The sequence below is a fragment of the Salvelinus alpinus genome, chromosome 5, assembly GCF_045679555.1.
Source record: "Salvelinus alpinus chromosome 5, SLU_Salpinus.1, whole genome shotgun sequence".
Classification (NCBI taxonomy): domain Eukaryota; kingdom Metazoa; phylum Chordata; class Actinopteri; order Salmoniformes; family Salmonidae; genus Salvelinus; species Salvelinus alpinus.
The window spans coordinates 8,434,099-8,459,098 of NC_092090.1; the positions used below are offsets into that span (position 1 = coordinate 8,434,099).

At 44.6% G+C, this 25,000-nt stretch overlaps 1 protein-coding gene across 5 annotated transcripts; it reads right to left on the reverse strand.

Moving 5' to 3' along the window:
• Positions 1-73: 73 nt before the first annotated feature.
• LOC139575470 (transient receptor potential cation channel subfamily M member 1-like) lies at positions 74-21,694 on the reverse strand. Of its 5 annotated transcripts, XM_071400464.1 has the most exons (10): positions 21,312-21,689; positions 18,652-18,728; positions 15,774-15,975; positions 14,839-15,052; positions 13,646-13,770; positions 13,066-13,237; positions 10,404-10,578; positions 7,367-7,490; positions 1,930-2,002; positions 76-557 (listed from the first exon to the last, which is right to left on the reverse strand). In XM_071400464.1, the coding sequence occupies exons 3-10, from the start codon at positions 15,870-15,872 to the stop codon at positions 382-384; spliced, it is 1,158 nt and encodes a 385-aa protein (XP_071256565.1). In that variant the 5' UTR covers positions 15,873-15,975; positions 18,652-18,728; positions 21,312-21,689; the 3' UTR covers positions 76-381. The 5 variants fall into 5 exon arrangements, with proteins under 5 accessions (XP_071256568.1, XP_071256564.1, XP_071256565.1 ...); XM_071400467.1 differs by lacking the exon at positions 21,312-21,689 and having other exon boundaries at positions 74-557; positions 18,652-18,723; XM_071400463.1 differs by having other exon boundaries at positions 75-557; positions 15,774-18,728; positions 21,312-21,694.
• Between the last annotated feature and the right edge of the window lie 3,306 nt (positions 21,695-25,000).

Below are 25,000 nucleotides of genomic sequence, written 5' to 3' on the forward strand. Positions count from 1 at the left end.
GAATCAGGCCCTGTTAGACCAGCACCGGGATGTTCCTTACAACTCTGAATCAGGCCCTGTTAGACCAGCACGGTGATGTTCATTACAACTCTGAATCAGGCCCTGTTAGACCAGCACGGTGATGTTCATTACAACTCTGAATCAGGCCCTGTTAGACCAGCACGGTGATGTTCATTACAACTCTGAATCAGGCCCTGTTAGACCAGCACGGTGATGTTCATTACAACTCTGAATCAGGCCCTGTTAGACCAGCACGGTGATGTTCATTACAACTCTGAATCAGGCCCTGTTAGACCAGCACCGTGATGTTCATTACAACTCTGAATCAGGCCCTGTTAGATCAGCACGGTGATGTTCATTACAACTCTGAATCAGGCCCTGTTAGACCAGCACGGTGATGTTCATTGTGTGTCCATGTGTTTCCCATGTTGTGTGTGCACTTACGCTGCCACTCATGGGCCAGTGGTGACCGTAGACGAAGATCTGGCTCCTAGCGATGTCCACTCTGTTCCAGGCCAGGGCCAGACTCAGCTGGTCCGGGGCAGAGGCATTGGTGCCTACAATCAAACACCAACAAGGCTTATTGGTTTAACCTTGAAATGCTTCACAGATGTTCTATAGGCTATGTCTGGGATTCATAATGTTTCAATCCCAGCATTCAGCTGTTCTATAGATTACGGAATCACAGCATTCAGCTGTTCTATAGACTACGGAATCCCAGCATTCAGCTGTTCTATAGATTATGGAATCCCAGCATTCAGCTGTTCTATAGACTATGGAATCCCAGCATTCAGCTGTTCTATAGACTACGGCTGGGATTCATAATGTTTTAATCCCAGCATTCAGCTGTTCTATAGACTACGGCTGGGATTCATAATGTTTTAATCCCAGCATTCAGGCGTTCTATAGACTACGGAATCCCAGCATTCAGCTGTTCTATAGACTACGGAATCCCAGCATTCAGCTGTTCTATAGACTATGGAATCCCAAAATTCAGCTGTTCTATAGACTACGCCTGGGATTCATAATGTTTCAATCCCAGCATTCAGCTGTTCTATAGACTACGGCTGGGATTCATAATGTTTCAATCCCAGCATTCAGCTGTTCTATAGATTATGGAATCCCAGCATTCAGCTGTTCTATAGACTACGGAATCCCAGCATTCAGCTGTTCTATAGACTACGGCTGGGTTTCATAATGTTTTAATCCCAGCATTCAGCTGTTCTATAGACTACGGCTGGGATTCATAATGTTTTAATCCCAGCATTCAGCTGTTCTATAGACTACGGCTGGGATTCATAATGTTTTAATCCCAGCATTCAGCTGTTCTATAGACTACGGCTGGGATTCATAATGTTTTAATCCCAGCATTCAGCTGTTCTATAGACTACGGCTGGGATTCATAATGTTTTAATCCCAGCATTCAGCTGTTCTATAGACTACGGCTGGGATTCATAATGTTTTAATCCCAGCATTCAGCTGTTCTATAGACTACGGCTGGGATTCATAATGTTTTAATCCCAGCATTCCGCTGTTCTATAGACTACGACTGGGATTCATAATGTTTCAATCCCAGCATTCAGCTGTTCTATAGACTACGGCTGGGATTCATAATGTTTTAATCCCAGCATTCAGCTGTTCTATAGACTACGGCTGGGATTCATAATGTTTCAATCCCAGCATTCCGCTGTTCTATAGACTACGGCTGGGATTCATAATGTTTTAATCCCAGCATTCCGCTGTTCTATAGACTACGACTGGGATTCATAATGTTTTAATCCCAGCATTCCGCTGTTCTATAGACTACGACTGGGATTCATAATGTTTCAATCCCAGGGTACCTGAGAAATAGCCTCTATCTGCAAAGTCAGTGGTGTTAAGAGTGTAGTAAAAAAACAGAAGAACAGTTGTGTGTTCTTCCCAGGTTACCTTTCAGCAAGGCTGTCAGTATGGACATCTCGATGTCCTGCTGGCCCTCTGAGCCCATACGAAACACAGTGATCTGACAGGTCCATGAAGGAACAACAACAAAGACACGTGTAAAGGGTCAAAGGTCAACTTTTGGAGAGTGTCGTTCGGAGGGCCTTGAAAAGCTCTCGGTGTACTTGATTTTTGATTCGTCAGAACACGGCTCTGTTTTTTTGATCTCTTGTTTTTCATGTGACAGAAACGCTTATACTAATGAATACTAATACTACAACTATACTAATTATACTAATATTCTACTAATGAATACTAATACTAATATTATACTAATGAATACTAATACTACTATTATACTAATGAATACTAATACTAATATTATACTAATTATACTAATACTACAACTATACTAATTATACTAATATTCTACTAATGAATACTAATACTAATATTATACTAATGAATACTAATACTACTATTATACTAATGAATACTAATACTAATATTATACTAATTATACTAATACTACTATTATACTAATGAATACTAATACTAATATTATACTAATTATACTAATACTAATATTATACTAATGAATACTAATACTAATAGTATACTTATGCATACTAATACTAATACTATACTAATGAATACAAAAAAAATATTATACTAATGATACTAAAAAAATATTATACTAATGATACTAATATTCTACTAATGATATTAATATTATACTAATGAATACTAAAAAAATATTATACTAATGATACTAATATTCTACGAATGATATTAATATTATACTAATGATACTAATATTATACTAATGATACTAATATTATACTAATGATACTAATATTCTACTAATGATATTAATATTATACTAATGATACTAATATTCTACTAATGATATTAATATTATACTAATGATATTAATATTTTACTAATGATATTAATATTATACTAATGATATTAATATTTTACTAATAATACTAATATTATACTAATGATATTAATATTATACTAATGATTGTGAATGTTTTTTGAGGACATATGGCACTCTCTCTTCAGGCATTTATTCTATGTTAAAGGAGTGGGCCTTTTAAACGGCATTACTGGGGAGTGTGTCAAAGGTCAAAGGTCAAACGGTCAAGCACAGTTCACAACTCTATGTCAGGGAGACAGTCAACAGTGTGTGTGTGTGTGTGGTGCGTGTGCGTGTGCGTGCGTGCGTGCGTGCGTGTGCGTGCGTGCGTGCGTGCGTGCGTGTGTGTGCGTGTGTGTGTGCGTGCGTGCGTGTGTGCATGTTAAGTGAAGTCAGAAGCCTCTCATTGTGAATTGTGTCTCTGAATAACAGGAGCTGTCCTTATAAACCACGGACACACCCTGCAGTACATAACAAGCCCTTCAGAGTTAACAACCCCCTGAGCAAGATAACAGTATCGTCCTTGTTGTTGCCCAGACCATCCCAAATGCAATAAGACTGCAGGCCTGTCACATGCCAGCAAGGAATGCACTGCTAATAGCACAGTTATGTCTGTTGAAACTTTTCAGACCCGAACCAATCCAAAGATTCACTGATAATGAGCTACGTGTTGCAGCTCCATGACTGGCCCCTCGTGATAGATCCACCACCAGGCCCTCGTGATAGCTCCACCACCAGGCCCTCGTGATAGCTCCACCACCAGGCCCTCGTGATAGCTCCACCACCAGGTCCTCGTGATAGCTCCACCACCAGGTCCTCGTGATAGCTCCACCACCAGGCCCTCGTGATAGCTCCACCACCAGGCCCTCGTGATAGCTCCACCACTAGGCCCTCGTGATAGCTCCACCACCAGGCCCTCGTGATAGCTCCACCACTAGGCCCTCGTGATAGCTCCACCACCAGGTCCTCGAGATAGCTCCACCACCAGGTCCTCGAGATAGCTCCACCACCAGGCCCTCGTGATAGCTCCACCACCAGGCCCTCGTGATAGCTCCACCACCAGGCCCTCGTGATAGCTCCACCACCAGGCCCTCGTGATAGCTCCACCACCAGGCCCTCGTGATAGCTCCACCACCAGGCCCTCGTGATAGCTCCACCACCAGGCCCTCGTGATAGCTCCACCACCAGGCCCTCGTGATAGCTCCACCACCAGGCCCTCGTGATAGCTCCACCACCAGGCCCTCGTGATAGCTCCACCACCAGGCCCTCGTGATAGCTCCACCACCAGGCCCTCGTGATAGCTCCACCACCAGGCCCTCGTGGTTACAATTCTCTGTTTGTAACAATCGGAACCATCCATCTCAATGATATCTAGTTGTATCTGACTAATTTCCCGTGTATCCCCTAGTCTAGATATCAATCTATATACTGTCATTCAGACTGGTATATACTGTAATGTAATGGACTGTCATTCATTTACATTTACATTTTAGTCATTTAGCAGACGCTCTTATCCAGAGCGACTTACAGTAGAGTGCATACATTTTATTACATTTTTACATACTGAGACAAGGATATCCCTACCGGCCAAGAGCAGACGCTCTTATCCAGAGCGACTTACAGTAGAGACTGTTATATACTGTAATGTAATGGACTGTCATTCAGACTGTTATATACTGTAATGGACTGTCATTCAGACTGTTATATACTGTAATGTAATGGACTGTCATTCAGACTGTTATATACTGTAATGGACTGTCATTCAGACTGTTATATACTGTAATGTAGTGGACTGTCATTCAGACTGTTATATACTGTAATGTAATGGACTAGGTAGGTAGGTAGGTAGGGAGGGAGGGGGGTGGGTGGGTGGGTAGGTAGGTAGGTAGGTAGGTAGGTAGGTAGGTAGGTAGGTAGGTAGGTAGGTAGGTACTTGTGACTGGCTGGCTTCCAGCTGTTGGGGATTAGTAGTGCAGATGTTTTCGACATAGTGGTGGGCAGAACAATGGTCAATCACCTTTATTAAGCTGTGAACATTATTCTATGTGCCACATACTGCTGCAGAAAACATTGGTCATACATCAACAGGAAGTTAGGACGGGAGGTCAGATACATCAACAGGAAGTTAGGACGGGACGTCAGATACATCAACAGGATGTTAGGACGGGACGTCAGATACATCAACAGGATGTTAGGACGGGACGTCAGATACATCAACAGGAAGTTAGGACGGGACGTCAGATACATCAACAGGATGTTAGGACGGGACGTCAGATACATCAACAGGATGTTAGGACGGGACGTCAGATACATCAACAGGATGTTAGGACGGGAGGTCAGATACATCAACAGGATGTTAGGACGGGAGGTCAGATACATCAACAGGATGTTAGGACGGGAGGTCAGATACATCAACAGGATGTTAGGACGGGAGGTCAGATACATCAACAGGATGTTAGGACGGGAGGTCAGATACATCAACAGGATGTTAGGACGGGAGGTCAGATACATCAACAGGAAGTTAGGACGGGACGTCAGATACATCAACAGGATGTTAGAACGGGAGGTCAGATGCATCAACAGGATGTTAGGACGGGAGGTCAGATGCATCAACAGGATGTTAGGACGGGAGGTCAGATACATCAACAGGATGTTAGGACGGGAGGTCAGATACATCAACAGGATGTTAGGACGGGAGGTCAGATACATCAACAGGAAGTTAGGACGGGAGGTCAGATACATCAACAGGAAGTTAGGACGGGAGGTCAGATACATCAACAGGATGTTAAGACGGGAGGTCAGATACATCAACAGGATGTTAGGGATGATGGTGATGTAGTTGAAGATGTGAGACAGGGATGATGGTGATGTAGTTGAAGATGTGAGACAGGGATGATGGTGATGTAGTTGAAGATGTGAGACAGGGGTGATGGTGATGTAGTTGAAGATGTGAGACAGGGATGATGGTGATGTAGTTGAAGATGTGAGACAGGGATGATGGTGATGTAGTTGAAGATGTGAGACAGGGATGATGGTGATGTAGTTGAAGATGTGAGACAGGGATGATGGTGATGTAGTTGAAGATGTGAGACAGGGGTGATGGTGATGTAGTTGAAGATGTGAGACAGGGATGATGGTGATGTAGTTGAAGATGTGAGACAGGGATGATGGTGATGTAGTTGAAGATGTGAGACAGGGATGATGGTGATGTAGTTGAAGATGTGAGACAGGGATGATGGTGATGTAGTTGAAGATATGAGACAGGGATGAGGGTGATGGTGATGTAGTTGAAGATGTGAGACAGGGATGATGGTGATGTAGTTGAAGATGTGAGACAGGGATGATGGTGATGTAGTTGAAGATGTGAGACAGGGGTGATGGTGATGTAGTTGAAGATGTGAGACAGGGATGATGGTGATGTAGTTGAAGATGTGAGACAGGGATGATGGTGATGTAGTTGAAGATGTGAGACAGGGATGATGGTGATGTAGTTGAAGATGTGAGACAGGGATGATGGTGATGTAGTTGAAGATGTGAGACAGGGATGAGGGTGATGTAGTTGAAGATGTGAGACAGGGATGATGGTGATGTAGTTGAAGATGTGAGACAGGGATGATGGTGATGTAGTTGAAGATGTGAGACAGGGATGATGGTGATGTAGTTGATGTTATTGTTGTTTATGAGGACATATTCTTCAACTGTAGTTTATGGGGACACTCTGACTATGGGCAGCAGGGTTTATGAAGTAGAATGGTTTCAGGTCTTCAACGATGATGGATATTGATTGTGTTGTCCTATTTAATGTACCGGGTTGAATGATTGGACACGTGACACATGAATGAAAATACAGGATGACACAAATGAACGGGACAATTTTATTGATGCATAAAATAACAGAAAACAATTAAATTATAAAAAATGTCGCTTTACTTTCATCACAAATTATAATCTTTAATGTTTGAATATATTTTGAATACATTAGGTTTTTACTTATGTGGTAAAGTGTTTCTTAAAATGTACGTAAGACTTGGAGAAAAAAACTAATTTTAACTACCAAATTGTCTAGATACTAAAACCGTCACTTATGACGCAGGCAATGCATTGGACAGGAATTCTAAACGTTATGCCATTAGCAATGCATTGGACAGGAATTCTAAATGTTATAGCATTAGCAATGCATTGGACAGGAATTCTAAATGTTATAGCATTAGCAATGCATTGGACAGGAATTCTAAATGTTATAGCATTAGCAATGCATTGGACAGGAATTCTAAATGTTATAGCATTAGCAATGCATTGGACAGGAATTCTAAATGTTATAGCATTAGCAATGCATTGGACAGGAATTCTAAACGTTATAGCATTAGCAATGCATTGGACAGGAATTATAAACGTTATAGCATTAGCTTAACACTTAGAATTCCTGTCCAATGCATTGCGTGCGTCAATGCATTGGACAGTTATGTGTGCGTCATAAGTTATGGGAACACAGCCTGTGTTAATAATGTCTTCCCTACTCACCAGAGATCGCTTCTTCATGCATTCCATCACCATCAGGAAGATCTGCTGGGCCTGACCGCGGTTGTAGTTGAACGTCTTCTGTATGGTGACCAGGAGCTGGTCCTTCACGCTATCACTGACCAAGCTGAGGGGAGACGGAGAGACTGGTCAGACCAGCTCTACAGTCTACACGTTAGACTTGAAAAATGAGGGGAGACAGAGAGACTGGTCAGACCACCTCTACAGTCTACACGTTAGACTGACCAAGCTGAGGGGAGACAGAGAGACTGGTCAAACCAACTCTACAGTCTACACATTAGACTGACCAAGCTGAGGGGAGACAGAGAGACTGGTCTAACCAACTATACAGTCTACAAATTCTTATTTACAATGACGGCCTACCAAAAGGCAAAATCAAGCACTGTATTTGACCGTAGTCTGTTTCTGCTAGTGTGGACATTAGATCACAGCCCTGTTCTAGTTCTGTTTCTGCTAGTGTGGACATTAGATCACAGCCCTGTTCTAGTTCTGTTTCTGCTAGTGTGGACATTAGATCACAGCCCTGTTCTAGTTCTGTTTCTGCTAGTGTGGACATTAGATCACAACCCTGTTCTAGTACTGTTTCTGCTAGTGTGGACATTAGATCCCAGCCCTGTTCTAGTTCTGTTTCTGCTAGTGTGGACATTAGATCACAGCCCTGTTCTAGTACTGTTTCTGCTAGTGTGGACATTAGATCACAGCCCTGTTCCTAGTACTGTTTCTACTAGTGTGGACATTAGATCACAGCCCTGTTCCTTGTTCTGTTTCTACTAGTGTGGACATTAGATCACAGCCCTGTTCTAGTTCTGTTTCTACTAGTGTGGACATTAGATCACAGCCCTGTTCTAGTTCTGTTTCTGCTAGTGTGGACATTAGATCACAGCCCTGTTCCTAGTACTGTTTCTGCTAGTGTGGACATTAGATCACAGCCCTGTTCCTTGTTCTGTTTCTGCTAGTGTGGACATTAGATCACAGCCCTGTTCTAGTACTGTTTCTGCTAGTGAGGACATTAGATCACAGCCCTGTTCCCTGTTCTGTTTCTGCTAGTGTGGACATTAGATCACAGCCCTGTTCTAGTACTGTTTCTGCTAGTGAGGACATTAGATCACAGCCCTGTTCCCTGTTCTGTTTCTGCTAGTGTGGACATTAGATCACAGCCCTGTTCTAGTACTGTTTCTGCTAGTGTGGACATTAGATCACAGCCCTGTTCTAGTTCTGTTTCTGCTAGTGTGGACATTAGATCACAGCCCTGTTCCCTGTTCTGTTTCTGCTAGTGTGGACATTAGATCACAGCCCTGTTCCTTGTTCTGTTTCTGCTAGTGTGGACATTAGATCACAGCCCTGTTCTAGTACTGTTTCTGCTAGTGTGGACATTAGATCACAGCCCTGTTCCTTGTTCTGTTTCTGCTAGTGTGGACATTAGATCACAGCCCTGTTCTAGTACTGTTTCTGCTAGTGTGGATATTAGATCACAGCCCTGTTCCCTGTTCTGTTTCTGCTAGTGTGGACATTAGATCACAGCCCTGTTCTAGTACTGTTTCTGCTAGTGTGGATATTAGATCACAGCCCTGTTATAGTACTGTTTCTGCTAGTGTGGACATTAGATCACAGCCCTTTTCTACTACTGTTTCTGCTAGTGTGGACATTAGATCACAGCCCTGTTCTAGTACTGTTTCTGCTAGTGTGGACATTAGATCACAGCCCTGTTCTAGTTCTGTTTCTGCTAGTGTGGACATTAGATCACAGCCCTGTTCTGTTTCTGCTAGTGTGGACATTAGATCACAGCCCTGTTCTAGTTCTGTTTCTGCTAGTGTGGATATTAGATCACAGCCCTGTTCTAGTACTGTTTCTGCTAGTGTGGACATTAGATCACAGCCCTGTTCTAGTACTGTTTCTGCTAGTGTGAACATTAGATCACAGCCCTGTTCTAGTTCTGTTTCTGCTAGTGTGGACATTAGATCACAGCCCTGTTCTAGTACTGTTTCTGCTAGTGTGGACATTAGATCACAGCCCTGTTCTAGTACTGTTTCTGCTAGTGTGGATATTAGATCACAGCCCTGTTTCCTGTTCTGTTTCTGCTAGTGTGGACATTAGATCACAGCCCTGTTCTAGTACTGTTTCTGCTAGTGTGGATATTAGATCACAGCCCTGTTCTAGTACTGTTTCTGCTAGTGTGGACATTAGATCACAGCCCTTTTCTACTACTGTTTCTGCTAGTGTGGACATTAGATCACAGCCCTGTTCCCTGTTCTGTTTCTGCTAGTGTGGACATTAGATCACAGCCCTGTTCCTTGTTCTGTTTCTGCTAGTGTGGACATTAGATCACAGCCCTGTTCTAGTACTGTTTCTGCTAGTGTGGACATTAGATCACAGCCCTGTTCTAGTACTGTTTCTGCTAGTGGACATTAGATCACAGCCCTGTTCTAGTACTGTTTCTGCTAGTGTGGATATTAGATCACAGCCCTGTTTCCTGTTCTGTTTCTGCTAGTGTGGACATTAGATCACAGCCCTGTTCTAGTACTGTTTCTGCTAGTGTGGATATTAGATCACAGCCCTTTTCTAGTACTGTTTCTGCTAGTGTGGACATTAGGTCACAGCCCTGTTCCTTGTTTTGTTTCTGCTAGTGTGGACATTAGATCACAGCCCTGTTCTAGTACTGTTTCTGCTAGTGTGGACATTAGGTCACAGCCCTGTTCCTTGTTCTGTTTCTGCTAGTGTGGACATTAGATCACAGCCCTGTTCTAGTACTGTTTCTGCTAGTGTGGACATTAGATCACAGCCCTGTTCTAGTACTGTTTCTGCTAGTGTGGACATTAGATCACAGCCCTGTTCCCTGTTCTGTTTCTGCTAGTGTGGACATTAGGTCACAGCCCTGTTCTAGTACTGTTTCTCACCCAACGTCCTATATACTGTCTCTGACATGTATTTTACATATATTTGACATGTATCTGACATATAGTTGATATGTTTTTAAAAATTATTATTTTTTGCATGTATTTGACCCAGGTCTGTTTCTCACCCGTCGTCCTCAGAGTATCTGTGTGCGAAGGAGATGATGTCAGAGGCCCGTCCACTGCCGTCACAGACCACCACCGGGACAGGGGGGTCCTCCCTCAGGCTCTCCAGGACTATGGAGATGACGTTGGGACCCCCCTCCAGGATCAGACAGACCAGAGGCACCCCCTGACCCAGACCTGGCAGAGGCAGACAAAACAACATGACCCCTGACCTGGCTGAGACAGACACAACATGACCCCTGACCTGACAGAGACAGACACAAAAACATGACCCCTAACCTGGCAGAGACATACACAACAACATGACCCCCTGACCCCTAACCTAGCAGAGACACAACAACATGACCCCTGACCCCTAACCTGGCAGAGACACAACAACATGTTATAATGACAATAAAGACAAATAGCAGCAAAACAAAGTTCCCATTTCCACAGACTTTGTTTTTTTTTTAGCTTTTTTCTAAATGGCAATAAACTTCAACCTTGAATACTTTCATAATGCCTACTAATTAGTTCCTATTCATGTTGTTAGGCCTCAGACACAGCAGTGCTGCCTGTATCTAGCATGTGGTCCTCATACACAGCAGTGCTTCCTGTAGCTAGCATGTGGTCCTCAGACACAGCAGTGCTGTCTGTATCTAGCATGTGGTCCTCAGACACAGCAGTGCTTCCTGTAGCTAGCATGTGGTCCTCATACACAGCAGTGCTTCCTGTAGCTAGCATGTGGTCCTCATACACAGCAGTGCTTCCTGTAGCCAGCATGTGGTCCTGTAGCCAGCATGTGGTCCTCATACACAGCAGTGCTGCCTGTAGCCAGCATGTGGTCCTCAGACACAGCAGTGCTGTCTGTATCTAGCATGTGGTCCTCAGACACAGCAGTGCTTCCTGTAGCCAGCATGTGGTCCTCATACACAGCATTGCTGTCTGTAGCCAGCATGTGGTCCTCATACACAGCAGTGCTGTCTGTAGCCAGCATGTGGTCCTCATACACAGCATTGCTGTCTGTAGCCAGCATGTGGTCCTCATACACAGCAGTGCTGTCTGTAGCTAGCATGTGGTCCTCATACACAGCAGTGCTGCCTGTAGCCAGCATGTGGTCCTCAGACACAGCAGTGCTGCCTGTAGCCAGCATGTGGTCCTCATACACAGCAGTGCTGTCTGTAGCTAGCATGTGGTCCTCATACACAGCAGTGCTGCCTGTAGCTAGCATGTGGTCCTCAGACACAGCAGTGCTGCCTGTAGCTAGCATGTGGTCCTCATACACAGCAGTGCTGCCTGTAGCTAACATGTGGTCCTCAGACACAGCAGTGCTGCCTGTAGCCAGCATGTGGTCCTCATACACAGCAGTGCTGCCTGTAGCTAGCATGTGGTCCTCATACACAGCAGTGCTGCCTGTAGCTAACATGTGGTCCTCAGACACAGCAGTGCTGTCTGTAGCCAGCATGTGGTCCTCATACACAGCAGTGCTGCCTGTAGCTAGCATGTGGTCCTCAGACACAGCAGTGCTGTCTGTAGCCAGCATGTGGTCCTCATACACAGCAGTGCTGCCTGTAGCTAGCATGTGGTCCTCAGACACAGCAGTGCTGTCTGTAGCCAGCATGTGGTCCTCATACACAGCAGTGCTGCCTGTAGCCAGCATGTGGTCCTGTAGCCAGCATGTGGTCCTCAGACACAGCAGTGCTGTCTGTAGCCAGCATGTGGTCCTCATACACAGCAGTGCTGCCTGTAGCCAGCATGTGGTCCTCATACACAGCAGTGCTGCCTGTAGCTAGCATGTGGTCCTGTAGCCAGCATGTGGTCCTCAGACACAGCAGTGCTGCCTGTAGCTAGCATGTGGTCCTCATACACAGCAGTGCTGCCTGTAGCTAGCATGTGGTCCTCATACACAGCAGTGCTGCCTGTAGCTAGCATGTGGTCCTCATACACAGCAGTGCTGCCTGTAGCTAGCATGTGGTCCTCAGACACAGCAGTGCTGCCTGTAGCTAGCATGTGGTCCTCATACACAGCAGTGCTGCCTGTAGCTAGCATGTGGTCCTGTAGCCAGCATGTGGTCCTCATAGGCGTCAGACACAGCAGTGCTGCCTGTAGCCAGCATGTGGTCTTCATAGGCCTCAGACACAGCAGTGCTGCCTGTAGCCAGCATGTGGTCCTCATAGGCCTCAGACACAGTATTAATGTCAGCGTAGTTGAAGTCAGAGGTGACAGCTGAGCATCCCTTTGCTGTCCCTGCCTTATCATAATCTCCAGGCATAGGATGACAAAGGGAAACCCACAGGTCACATAGAGCAGCTACTCATCAGGGTACAGCAGGACAGGCCCTCTCTGATCAACACACCTATAGAAGCCTGGACTATGACAACACGAGGGTATGTTGTATCTAAGACACTGACACTGTGAATAGTTCCAACATTAGCATTTCCAACATTAGCATTTCCAACATTAGCATTTCCAACATTAGCATTTCCAACATTAGCATTTCCAACATTAGCATTTCCAACATTAGCATTAACATTAGATGGTAAATATGAAGTTGTTCTGGTCTGAGACCCGAAGACTTGTGTTAGTTAGCTCCCTGAGCTAATGCCTTGGGCTTTAGCTCAGCGGGCTTACACTGCCTGGTGTCACACAGACAACCCCCCCCCCCCCCCAATCTGTCAGACTTACGTGTGTTGATCTTCTGCAGGGAGATGTGTTTCTCCAGCTGACGGCGGAGGCGGACCTCTGCGCCGTACTTTCCGCGGGTGCCGTTATCTGCTAGGATGAAGTGGGAGTGGCTGTTGTTGAGGACAGACAGCTTGGACATGGGGTTGGACATGGCCTGGTACGGACGTGTCACCTGGGTGGAAGACATATAATAACACATGTTAACATGGAGTTGATTTGAGGAGTTGAATTGAGGAGTTGAATTGAAGGTGAGGAGTTGAATTGAGTTGAGGAGTTGAATTGAGTTGAGGAGTTGAATTGAGTTGAGGAGTTGAATTGAGTTGAGGAGTTGAATTGGGGAGTTGAATTGAGGAGTTGAATTGAAGGTGAGGAGTTGAATTGAGGAGTTGAATTGAAGGTGAGGAGTATAGATGAGTTGAAGAGTTGAGTTGTGTTGTGTTGTGTTGAATAGTTGAATTGAGTTGAGGAGTTGAATTGAGTTGAGGAGTTGAACTGAGGAGTTGAGTTGAGGAGTTGAGTTGAATTGAAATGGAGAATCACACACAAACAAGTTCACAGGTTGCAGGTATCCGTGACTTACATCTCTTCCTATCAGATCCTCCTTGTTCTCCACGATGCCCCACGGAGCGATCCCGATGGCACATACTTTCCCCCTGGACTTTGAGGAGTGGTCCTTCAACGCGTCTCCAACATGCCGGATCACCCCTAGGATACACATGGAGCCCGTTCAGCACTAATAAGGGACGTGGACTCCATTCAGACATTAGTGGAATGGATTTGGACTTGGACTCAGACTTGAACACTAGGGACTTGACTCGGACTCAGACTTGAACACTAGGGACTTGGTACTCGACTCGGACTCAGACTTGAACACTAGGGACTTGGTACTCAACTTGACTCAGACTTGAACACTAGGGACTTGGTACTCGACTTGGACTCAGACTTGAACACTAGGGACTTGGTACTCGACTCGGACTCAGACTTGAACACTAGGGACTTGGTACTCGATTTAGACTCAGACTTGAACACTAGGGACTTGGTACTCGACTCGGACTCAGACTTGAACACTAGGGACTTGGTACTCGACTCGGACCTAGACTTGAACACTAGGGACTTGGTACTCAACTTGGACTCAGACTTGAAAACTAGGGACTTGGACTCAGACTTGAACACTAGGGACTTGGTACTCGACTCAGACTCAGACTTGAACACTAGGGACTTGGTACTCGACTTGGACTCAGACTTGAACACTAGGGACTTGGTACTCGACTTGGACTCAGACTTGAACACTAGGGACTTGGTACTCGACTTGGACTCAGACTTGAACACTAGGGACTTGGTACTCGACTTGGACTCAGACTTGAACACTAGGGACTTGGTACTCGACTCGGACTCAGACTTGAACACTAGGGACTTGGTACTCGACTCGGACTCAGACTTGAACACTAGGGACTTGGTACTCAACTTGGACTCAGACTTGAACACTAGGGACTTGGTACTCGACTTGGACTCAGACTTGAACACTAGGGACTTGGTACTCGACTCGGACTCAGACTTGAACACTAGGGACTTGGTACTCGACTTGGACTCAGACTGGAACACTAGGGACTTGGTACTCGACTCGGACTCAGACTTGAACACCAGGGACATGGTACTCGACTTGCCTACCTTACCGTAGTGACTTGTGACTTGCCTACCTTACCGTTGTTTGCTAGATACCTCAGTGACCATGTCAGTGAATGTAACACATCGTTAGCAAACTACAGTACGTACCAGTGCTGACTCCGCCAGTGAGTATCCAGGCTCCGGTGGTGACTGCAGCCTGGATCAGACCCTTTCCAAACACCTGTTTTAGTTTGGGCTGCAAGTCAAAGTTCTGCAGTCCCCCGTGGACGGAGATGAGCAGGGTAGGGAGCTCCAGCTGCCAGTCTTTCACCATCAGGTGGAGCATGTTGTCTGGCTTGGTATCGTACGCCACACGGATGTACTGAGGGGGAGAGATGGAGAGAGAGAGGAGGAGTAAATGAGAAAGGAGATGAAGACATTTAATACAAACGCCACATGGATGTACTGTAGGGGAGAGATGGATGGAGAGTGAACAAGATGATGGAGGCATGGTTCATGTCTTCATGTCTTCATGTCTTCATGGTTCATGTCGTCATGTCTTCATGGTTCATGTCTTCATGTCGTCATGGTTAATGTCTTCATGGTTCATGTCTTCATGTCTTCATGTCTTCATGGTTCATGTCTTCATGTCGTCATGGTTAATGTCTTCATGTCTTCATGTCTTCATGTCTTCATGTCTTCATGTCTTCATGTCTTCATGGTTTATGTCTTCATGGTTCATGACTTCATGGTTTATGTCTTCATGTCTTCTTGGATCATGTCTTCATGGTTCATGTCTTCATGGTTCATGTCTTCATGGTTCATGTCTTCTTGGATCATGTCTTCTTGGATCATGTCTTCTTGGATCATGTCTTCATGGTTCATGTCTTCTTGGTTCATGTCTTCATGGTTCATGTCTTCATGGTTCATGTCTTCTTGGTTCATGTCTTCATGTCTTCATGATTTATGAGGACATTCTATTTCAACTATTGTTTATGTTGAGGAGAGAATGAAGGATTGAGGAGGAGAGGAAAAAGGGTCCTGAAGTGAATTATAAATGGAGGATGCTTCAAAGGAATGAAGGAAAGAAAATGGCGTCTCACCATGGCCTTGTTGACATGTCCTCCTCCCTGGAACTCCATGATGCCGTATGTGTCTGTGGGAGTGGCCTGTGTGTGTTTAAGCACGGACCAGCGTTCCATGGGCACCGCCACCTGCGCGATCTGACCTGCCTCTTCTGCCGCCCTGGTAGTCGCCCCCGGGATGATGGCCACATGCTGGTTCACTACCTGACCACAACTGCACCTGGAGGTAGAAAGGGAGGACATAGGGGGGGGGGGGGGGGGTTATAAATGCTTATTGCTGGTGTTATAATGCATTATAACCACTTCCTAGTGCTTTCTACATGTTGGTTTATAAAGTGGTAATGGAAGCGTACCGTGATGGAATGTGAAACACAAACAGACAGATGGTGTAAATAGCTATGAAAGATGGCTAGTATTATCGCTTTGTCAACGTAGCATAAAGCTACTTCACCATGTTACTAACAGCTGTTACGGTTCATGTTTGTGTGTGCTGACCAATTTCAGTTGCATCTCTGTTTGCTCTCTGAGCTATCTGAGGGGTTTTGTCACGGTTAAAGTCCCCACAATCACCACCATTTGAAAGGATTTGGGTCTTAATAAGGGATTTGGGCCACGTAACGGCAGGTTGTTTATACTTTTTTTTTTTACTGCGAGCGTTTCTGTACGAGTGGAGAATTCATTAAAGTCTACGTCCCAAATAGCATCGTATTCCCTTTGTAGTGCACTACTTTTGACCAGGACTGATACCAGTGCCCTATAGAGGGAATAGGATGCTATTTGGGATGTACGCTAAGTTATACAGCACTCTAAAAACACAGAGGGGGTTTAAACTGGGTCAGTGGAAGCACTCTCTCTCTCTATGTCTCTCTCTGTGTGTCTCTCTCTCTCTCTCTCTCTCTCTCTGCCTCTCTCTGTGTCTCTCTCTCTCTGCCTCTCTCTCTGCCTCTCTCTGTGTCTCTCTCTGTGTCTCTCTCTCTCTGCCTCTCTCTATGTCTCTCTCTCTCTGCCTCTCTCTGTGTCTCTCTCTGTGTCTCTCTCTCTCTGCCTCTCTCTGTGTCTCTCTCTGTGTCTCTCTCTCTCTGCCTCTCTCTGTGTCTCTCTCTCTCTGCCTCTCTCTCTGCCTCTCTCTGTGTCTCTCTCTGTGTCTCTCTCTCTCTGCCTCTCTCTGTGTCTCTCTCTCTCTGCCTCTCTCTGTGTCTCTCTCTCTCTGTCCTCTCTCTCTCTCTCTCTCTCTGCCTCTCTCTCTGCCTCTCTCTGTGTCTCTCTCTCTCTGCCTCTCTCTCTCTCTCTGTGTCTCTCTCTCTCTGCCTCAACAAATGATCTGGTGCTCAACATGGAAGCATATGAGAACAGTGAGGAGGAAGGAAAATGAATGGTACCTATTGGGTTCTGGGAGAACAGTGTCATGAATGGTACCTGTTTGGTTCTGGGAGAACAGTGTCATGAATGGTACCTATTGGGTTCTGGGAGAACAGTGGCATGAATGGTACCTGTTTGGTTCTGGGAGAACAGTGTCATGAATGGTACCTATTGGGTTCTGGGAGAACAGTGGCATGAATGGTACCTGTTTGGTTCTGGGAGAACAGTGTCATGAATGGTACCTATTGGGTTCTGGGAGAACAGTGGCATGAATGGTACCTGTTTGGTTCTGGGAGAACAGTGTCATGAATGGTACCTATTGGGTTCTGGGAGAACAGTGGCATGAATGGTACCTGTTTGGTTCTGGGAGAACAGTGTCATGAATGGTACCTATTGGGTTCTGGGAGAACAGTGGCATGAATGGTACCTGTTTGGTTCTGGGAGAACAGTGTCATGAATGGTACCTGTTTGGTTCTGGGAGAACAGTGTCATGAATGGTACCTGTTGGGTTCTGGGAGAACAGTGGCATGAATGGTACCTGTTTGGTTCTGGGAGAACAGTGTCATGAATGGTACCTGTTGGGTTCTGGGAGAACAGTGTCATGAATGGTACCTGTTGGGTTCTGGGAGAACAGTGGTATGAATGGTACCTGTTGGGTTCTGGGAGAACAGTGACATGAATGGTACCTGTTGGGTTCTGGGAGAACAGTGGTATGAATGGTACCTATTGGGTTCTGGGAGAACAGTGTCATGAATGGTACCTGTTGGGTTCTGGGAGAACAGTGACATGAATGGTACCTATTGGGTTTTGGGAGAACAGTGACATGAATGGTACCTATTGGGTTCTGGGAGAACAGTGTCATGAATGGTACCTGTTGGGTTCTGGGAGAACAGTGGTATGAATGGTACCTATTGGGTTCTGGGAGAACAGTGGTATGAATGGTACCTATTGGGTTCTGGGAGAACAGTGTCATGAATGGTACCTGTTGGGTTCTGGGAGAACAGTGACATGAATGGTACCTATTGGGTTTTGGGAGAACAGTGACATGAATGGTACCTATTGGGTTCTGGGAGAACAGTGTCATGAATGGTACCTGTTGGGTTCTGGGAGAACAGTGTCATGAATGGTACCTGTTGGGTTCTGGGAGAACAGTGACATGAATGGTACCTATTGGGTTCTGGGAGAACAGTGGTATGAATGGTACCTGTTGGGTTCTGGGAGAACAGTGACATGAATGGTACCTGTTGGGTTCTGGGAGAACAGTGGCATGAATGGTACCTGTTGGGTTCTGGGAGAACAGTGGCATGAATGGTACCTGTTGGGTTCTGGGAGAACAGTGACATGAATGGTACCTGTTGGGTTTTGGGAGAACATTGACATGAATGGTAACTGTTGGGTTCTGGGAGAACAGTGACATGAATGGTACCTGTTGGGTTCTGGGAGAACAGTGGCATGAATGGTACCTGTTGGGTTCTGGGAGAACTGTAGTATGAATGGTACCTGTTGGGTTCTGGGAGAACAGTGACATGAATGGTACCTGTTTGGTTCTTTGCTGGGAAATATTTGGATGCACTCTCTTTTCTGAAACGTCTTCTCGATCCAAGCTTTGTGCGCCTGCAAGAGAGAGATTCATAGTTTAGACTTCAAAATCACTCAACTCTAATAAATACCACGTCGTAAAGAAAAGCGTCACTATTAAATCCATCCGCATAATGAAATACTTTATTAAATAGCTTGGATACATTGAAATAACATCAGGTTAGGTCTGAGATTTCATGTTCTGTTCATTTGCAGTTTATGGACCCAATCTGATGATAAGAGCATCATGGCACGACAACAGAACTACACTTCTCTGCTAGTCAGGGTGCTTTTTCTGTGTTGTCAAAATTCAATAGAAGCCTGGTGATGTAAACAAAAAGGTCCAAACATTGAAAGTGGACGTTCCATTTTATCACAACACACATTCTATTAGAGTGTTCTACTGATGCAACAATGGATCATACCTGGTGTCTCCCTGCCTTCACACTGTGGCTCTGTCACTGATGGCTCCCTATAGCTGTACTACTATAGACCAGGGCCCTATTCCTTATTATAGTGCACTACTTTTTACAGGAGCCCTATTCCCTATATAGTGGTACTACTTTCTACAGGAGCCCTATTCCCTATATAGTGGTACTACTTTCTACAGGAGCCCTATTCCCTATATAGTGGTACTACCTTCTACAGGAGCCCTATGGGTCCAGCTAATTACTGGTACAATGCTGCTTTCCATTCAGGCACAAAAACTCTAATTTCTAGATGGAACAAATCCTCTTAACTACAACGCTGAACACCTAATCCTGCCTAAACGCTCCAGCAAAGAACAGGGCTGTGTGTGTGTGTGTGTGTGTGTGTGTGTGTGTGTGTGTGTGTGTGTGTGTGTGTGTGTGTGTGTGTGTGTGTGTGTGTGTGTGTGTGTGTGTGTGTGTGTGTGTGTGTGTGTGTGTGTGTGTGTGTGTGTGTGTGTGTGTGTGTGTGTGTGTGTGTGTGTGTGTGTATGTGCATGCATTCACGCGCACGTGTGTGTGAATTTGTGCTTGTACATGTATGCATTCATGCGTGTGTGTGTGACGCCAAATAGACCTCATGACTTTGTGTTGTGATTATGCCATAGTGATTAACAGGTCACTCTACAGCAGAAGCCACGGGCAGGGGTCCTGTCTGTCGCCGAGCACTTTGGGAAATACATTCACTCTGGATAATGGTGGATTAAACCCAAGTCCCAACAAATAGTGACTGGGCATATCTTGGATTCATGTCTATACTGCATATAACAAATAGTTAGTATTTATATCTTCTAAAACAGTAACTAACCTCAACTTAGTTTTACTCAAACTTTAAAATTATATATATTTCAGAGATTTTGATGTAAAAGTTTGTTCATTGCAAATGGTTAAAATAGTAAAACAATTAGTAAACATAAGTCTCTTAGCTGCAGATAATATCAAACTCATCTAGTCAACTACTCAGTGGAGCCGGACAACATATTACTACTCATTATTGTCATCCTGGTAAACAGTCTAATTAGTAAACAACATATTACTACTAATTTTTATCATCCTGGTAAACAGTCTAATTAGTAAACAACATATTACCACTCATTATTATCATCCTGGTAAACAGTCTAATTAGTAAACAACATATTACCACTCAAAGCGGAATCAATTTGAACTTGTTTAAAATCTAGTTTCAACAAGTTCCTGGGAAAGAAAGGTGAAAAAGGACAAAGAAGACAGTAAATTCTGTAACTAACCAGATATTTTGGCAAGTCAGTTAAAAAACAAATTCTTATTTACAATGACGGCCTACACCGGCCAATGATGGGACTCCCAACCACGGCCGGTTGTGAAACAGCCTGGATTCGAACCAGGGTGTCTGTAGTGACGCCTCAAACACTGAGACACAGTGTCAGTAGACCGTTGCGCCACTCGGGAGCACAGAGAGGAAGTTGGCCAAAAACTCTGCCATGCTAACCCCTAACTCCTAACTCCTAACTCCTAACTCCTAACTCCTAACTCCTAACTCCTAACCCCTAACTCCTAACTCCTAACTCCTAACGCCCTACACACTATAGAGTACACTACAGATGAGTTAGACAGACCACAGATTGACTACAGTTTTAGATTGACCAAAGTTTTTAAACTAATTTACTTTATAACAATTCAAATATGAACTTTTAAATCAGGGTGCCTCCAAAATAAGCATTTTGTTCAGAGATCCATTCCTCATGTGGAGTTTCTTTGGAGGCTAAGTAACATAGAGGTTTTATTTATTTATTTATTTTCAAAATTATTTTTGGGGGTATTTAACCTTTCTTTAACTAGGCAAGTCAGTTAGGAAGAAATTCTTATTTACAATGAAAGCCTACTGGGGAACTGTGGTTATAGAGGTTAACATGGAGGTTAGTTGTTCGTCGATGGAACTGTCTCTAAGTAGATTTTTAAAATTTTAAAATTATAATTTCAGCAGATTTCTATTCCATGTCCTCTATATGTTGTCTCCCAACCTACGTTGGTGGAACATAACTCAACTCCACTCTATTGCACCTCAAATGAATCCCTGCCTATAAGAAATGAACAAAGTTGACCATAAAACGTTTCCACACCAAAGAAGATACAGAGTTTCCTCGATACATCAGATAAATCAAGAACCACTTACCGTCAGTGGAGGAGCAACCAGGCGAAACTTCAAGAGGAGCACAAGAGTAACTCAACACTATAACACCCAACTACTAGTAAAGAAGAACTCAAGAACTCAAGAACTTTCTAAGAACTCAAGAACTCAAGAACTTTCTAAGAACTCAAGAACTCAAAAACTTTCTAAGAACTCAAGAACTCAAGAACTCTCAATAACTCTAAGAACTCTCAAGAAACTTCACACCAGCTCCAGCTCTCTAGCTGCTCTCACCCGGGTCCTCCTAGCCCACTGAAGCCCAGCAGATATGAAACGACATGACTTTATGAAGCGGGGCTCATATGATGAGCATGTGAGCCGGCTCTTTGTTCAAGCCTTGGTCTCATGACTTCAGTTCAAGGTAATCCTTTTGAGAGTCTCATGACCCATATCAGTCCCTGCTCCCCTCCTTGCACACAGGGCATTTTCATCCTGGGCTGGAACGAGAACCAGAAAGAACCAACCAACCCACCCCCCCCCCCCCCTCTCCTCTCTGTCTCCTCACTAATCTCTCTAACTCAAACTCTGCTAGAGAACGTTCCTCTCTCTAACTCTCTCTCCTGGTTGTTGAAAAAGAAAGAGAAAGAAAGACAGAGGAAGATATAATAACCAGGAAATAAAAACATATTTAAAAAAAAGTAGTGGAACAAAAGGAATGTTTTATCGTAGAATATGTGTCAACCCCATGCTGCTCTGATTGAACTCTATTTGCATAATTGAGAGAATTGGACACAGGATGGATGTTGTTGAAAGGGGTTTTGTTGAAGAATGACAGAGCACTATTCGCCCATTGATGATTGTAACATGTAATGGAACGTATCTTTTATTTTTTAGCAGCTTCGTTACAGTTGAACTTTCGAAGGACCTTCTTTGATATGGTCCAACCAAAGGATGTCTGGCTGAGCCTGTTGTCATGGTGAAACAGAGAGACAAACGAATCAGAGAGGAAACCACTTTCGTTCAGAGGACATTAATTCTAATTTCTACCCTGGCTTTGTCTTTCCCTGTGAACCTTCCAATTATAAAACATCTAAAGGGGACATGGACTTCTACTGAAGAGAAAATGTTGGTTCTAACTCACTTAAACTTTTGGCTACCAAGCATGAATTTAACAAGGAACGGTGTGCATGTTTTGAGTTTGTGACAGAAACAAGGTTGAAAATATCTTATTTAAAAAAAAAAAGACTGATCAAACGTGGTAAAAAAACAACAACGGTGTCTTTCATACCACCCGGTGCACCCAGGGTAACCTGACGAGGGTTGTGTTTTGAAAACACGTGCATCTCGCCCTGCTGCACGGCCCCCTGGGTAAAATCAACGACCTATCCCACACACAAGGTGCTATCTAGAACCTAAAAGGGGTCTTTAGCTGTCCCCATAGGAGAACCCTTTTAAGAACTATTTTGGGTTCCAGGTAGAACCCTTTTTGGTTCCTGGTAGAACCCTTTTTGGTTCCAGGTAGAACCCTTTTTGGTTCCAGATAGAACCCTTTCCACAGAGAGTTCTACCTGGAACCAAAAAGGGTTCTTAAAAGGGTTCTCCTACGGGGACAGCTAAAGAACCCCTTACCCAACCCCTATTTTTCCCCCCTAAGAGTTTCAGGCTCACCTAAACCCTTCCCCCACACCATTTAACATGGACGTCCCGTGAGAAATGTACAACTGTGTTACTAGGAACGTCTGTGAGCAGTGAACAACAAGCCTGGGAGAATAAGGATGTAGTGCGCCACATGAGGAGTAGGGAGTCATTTGGGCTGCATCCCGGGATACTTTAGAATCAGATTAGGATAAGTAAATGAACATGACTAGCATCGAGACCCCACATAACAATAAACCCTATGTGTTTTGGTGGGACAAACAGATATTGTATTAGGTATTATAGTGGCATGACTATTTGAAAACAAAAGACAATTGTTACAGGTTGTGATTAACCTAAATATGCTTAGAGATCACATTATTAAGAGATTTGGTTAATACTATTTGTTTCCTCTTAATAATGAACAGTTTCATTCAATTTCTACATCACATTACGTTCTCAAAGCAGTCATTGTGAAGTGATGATGACATGTGAGTGACCAGACACCAGGCACACACGCACGCACGCACGCACGCACGCACGCACGCACGCACGCACGCACGCACGCACGCACGCACACACACACACACACACACACACACACACACACACACACACACACACACACACACACACACACACACACACACACACACACACACACACACACACACACACGCAGAGACACACACACACACACGCGCACACACACACACACACACACACACACACACACACACACACACACGCACAAGGCAGTCTGAACGTCACAATACATTAGTGGTAATGAGGATCAGATCAAAGACCAGTAAAAGCAGACGTTGGTGATGAAAATAGCAAGCGGCATGCTGAGCTGAGGTATGTCGAAGTGGATACGAAGTACCACCTATTCCCTTTCTAGGGAACTGATTTGGACCAAGGCCCGTTGGGAAGTCGGGGTTTCTAGGGAACTGATTTGGATCAAGGCCCTTTGGGAAGTCGGTGTTACTAGGGAACTGATTTGGACCAAGGCCCGTTGGGAAGTCGGTGTTACTAGGGAACTGATTTGGACCAAGGCCCATTGGGAAGTCGGGGTTTCTAGGGAACTGATTTGGACCAAGGCCCTTTGGGAAGTCGGTGTTACTAGGGAACTGATTTGGACCAAGGCCCGTTGGGAAGTCGGGGTTTCTAGGGAACTGATTTGGATCAAGGCCCTTTGGGAAGTCGGTGTTACTAGGGAACTGATTTGGATCAAGGCCCTTTGGGAAGTCGCGGTTACTAGGGAACTGATTTGGACCAAGGCCCTTTGGGAAGTCGGGGTTTCTAGGGAAGTGATTTGGACCAAGGCCCTTTGGGATGTCGGGGTTTATAGGGAAGTGATTTGGACCAAGGCCCTTTGGGAAGTTGGGGTTTATAGGGAAGTGATTTGGACCAAGGCCCTTTGGGAAGTCGGGGTTTCTAGGGAACTGATTTGGACCAAGGCCCTTTGGGAAGTCGGAGTTTCTAGGGAAGTGATTTGGACCAAGGCCCTTTGGGAAGTCGGGGTTTCTAGGGAACTGATTTGGACCAAGGCCCTTTGGGAAGTCCGGCTTTCTAGGGAAGTGATTTGGACCAAGGCTCTTTGGGAAGTCGGGGTTACCTTGTTTGGTTTAAGTGGAATGCACAGCATCAACCAATGACAGCCATCTATAGATCCTTAAATCATTTAGCAGACGCTCTCATCCAGAGCGACATACAGGAGCAATTAGGGTTAATTAAGTGCTTTGCTCAAGGACACATGGACCTAGTCGGCGCCGGGATTTAAACCAGCTACCTTTCGGTTACTGGCCCAACGCTCTTAATTGCTAGGCAACCTGTCGCCCCAACTGCATTATGTAGGAACTCATTCAATATAGTGTATTATATCTGGAGCCTCTAACACATTTACCATGTAACTAGCTGATAGTATCTGAACACATTGTCCACAGTCAGTGGATGCTTCCCAATTTAATTCATTTATATATTTATTATTGTTATTATTTTTTTTAACTTCAGTTTAATTTAGTAAATACTTTAACACTTCTTCTTAAAACTGCATTGTTGGTTAAGGGCTTGTAAATAAGCATTTCACTGTAAGGTCT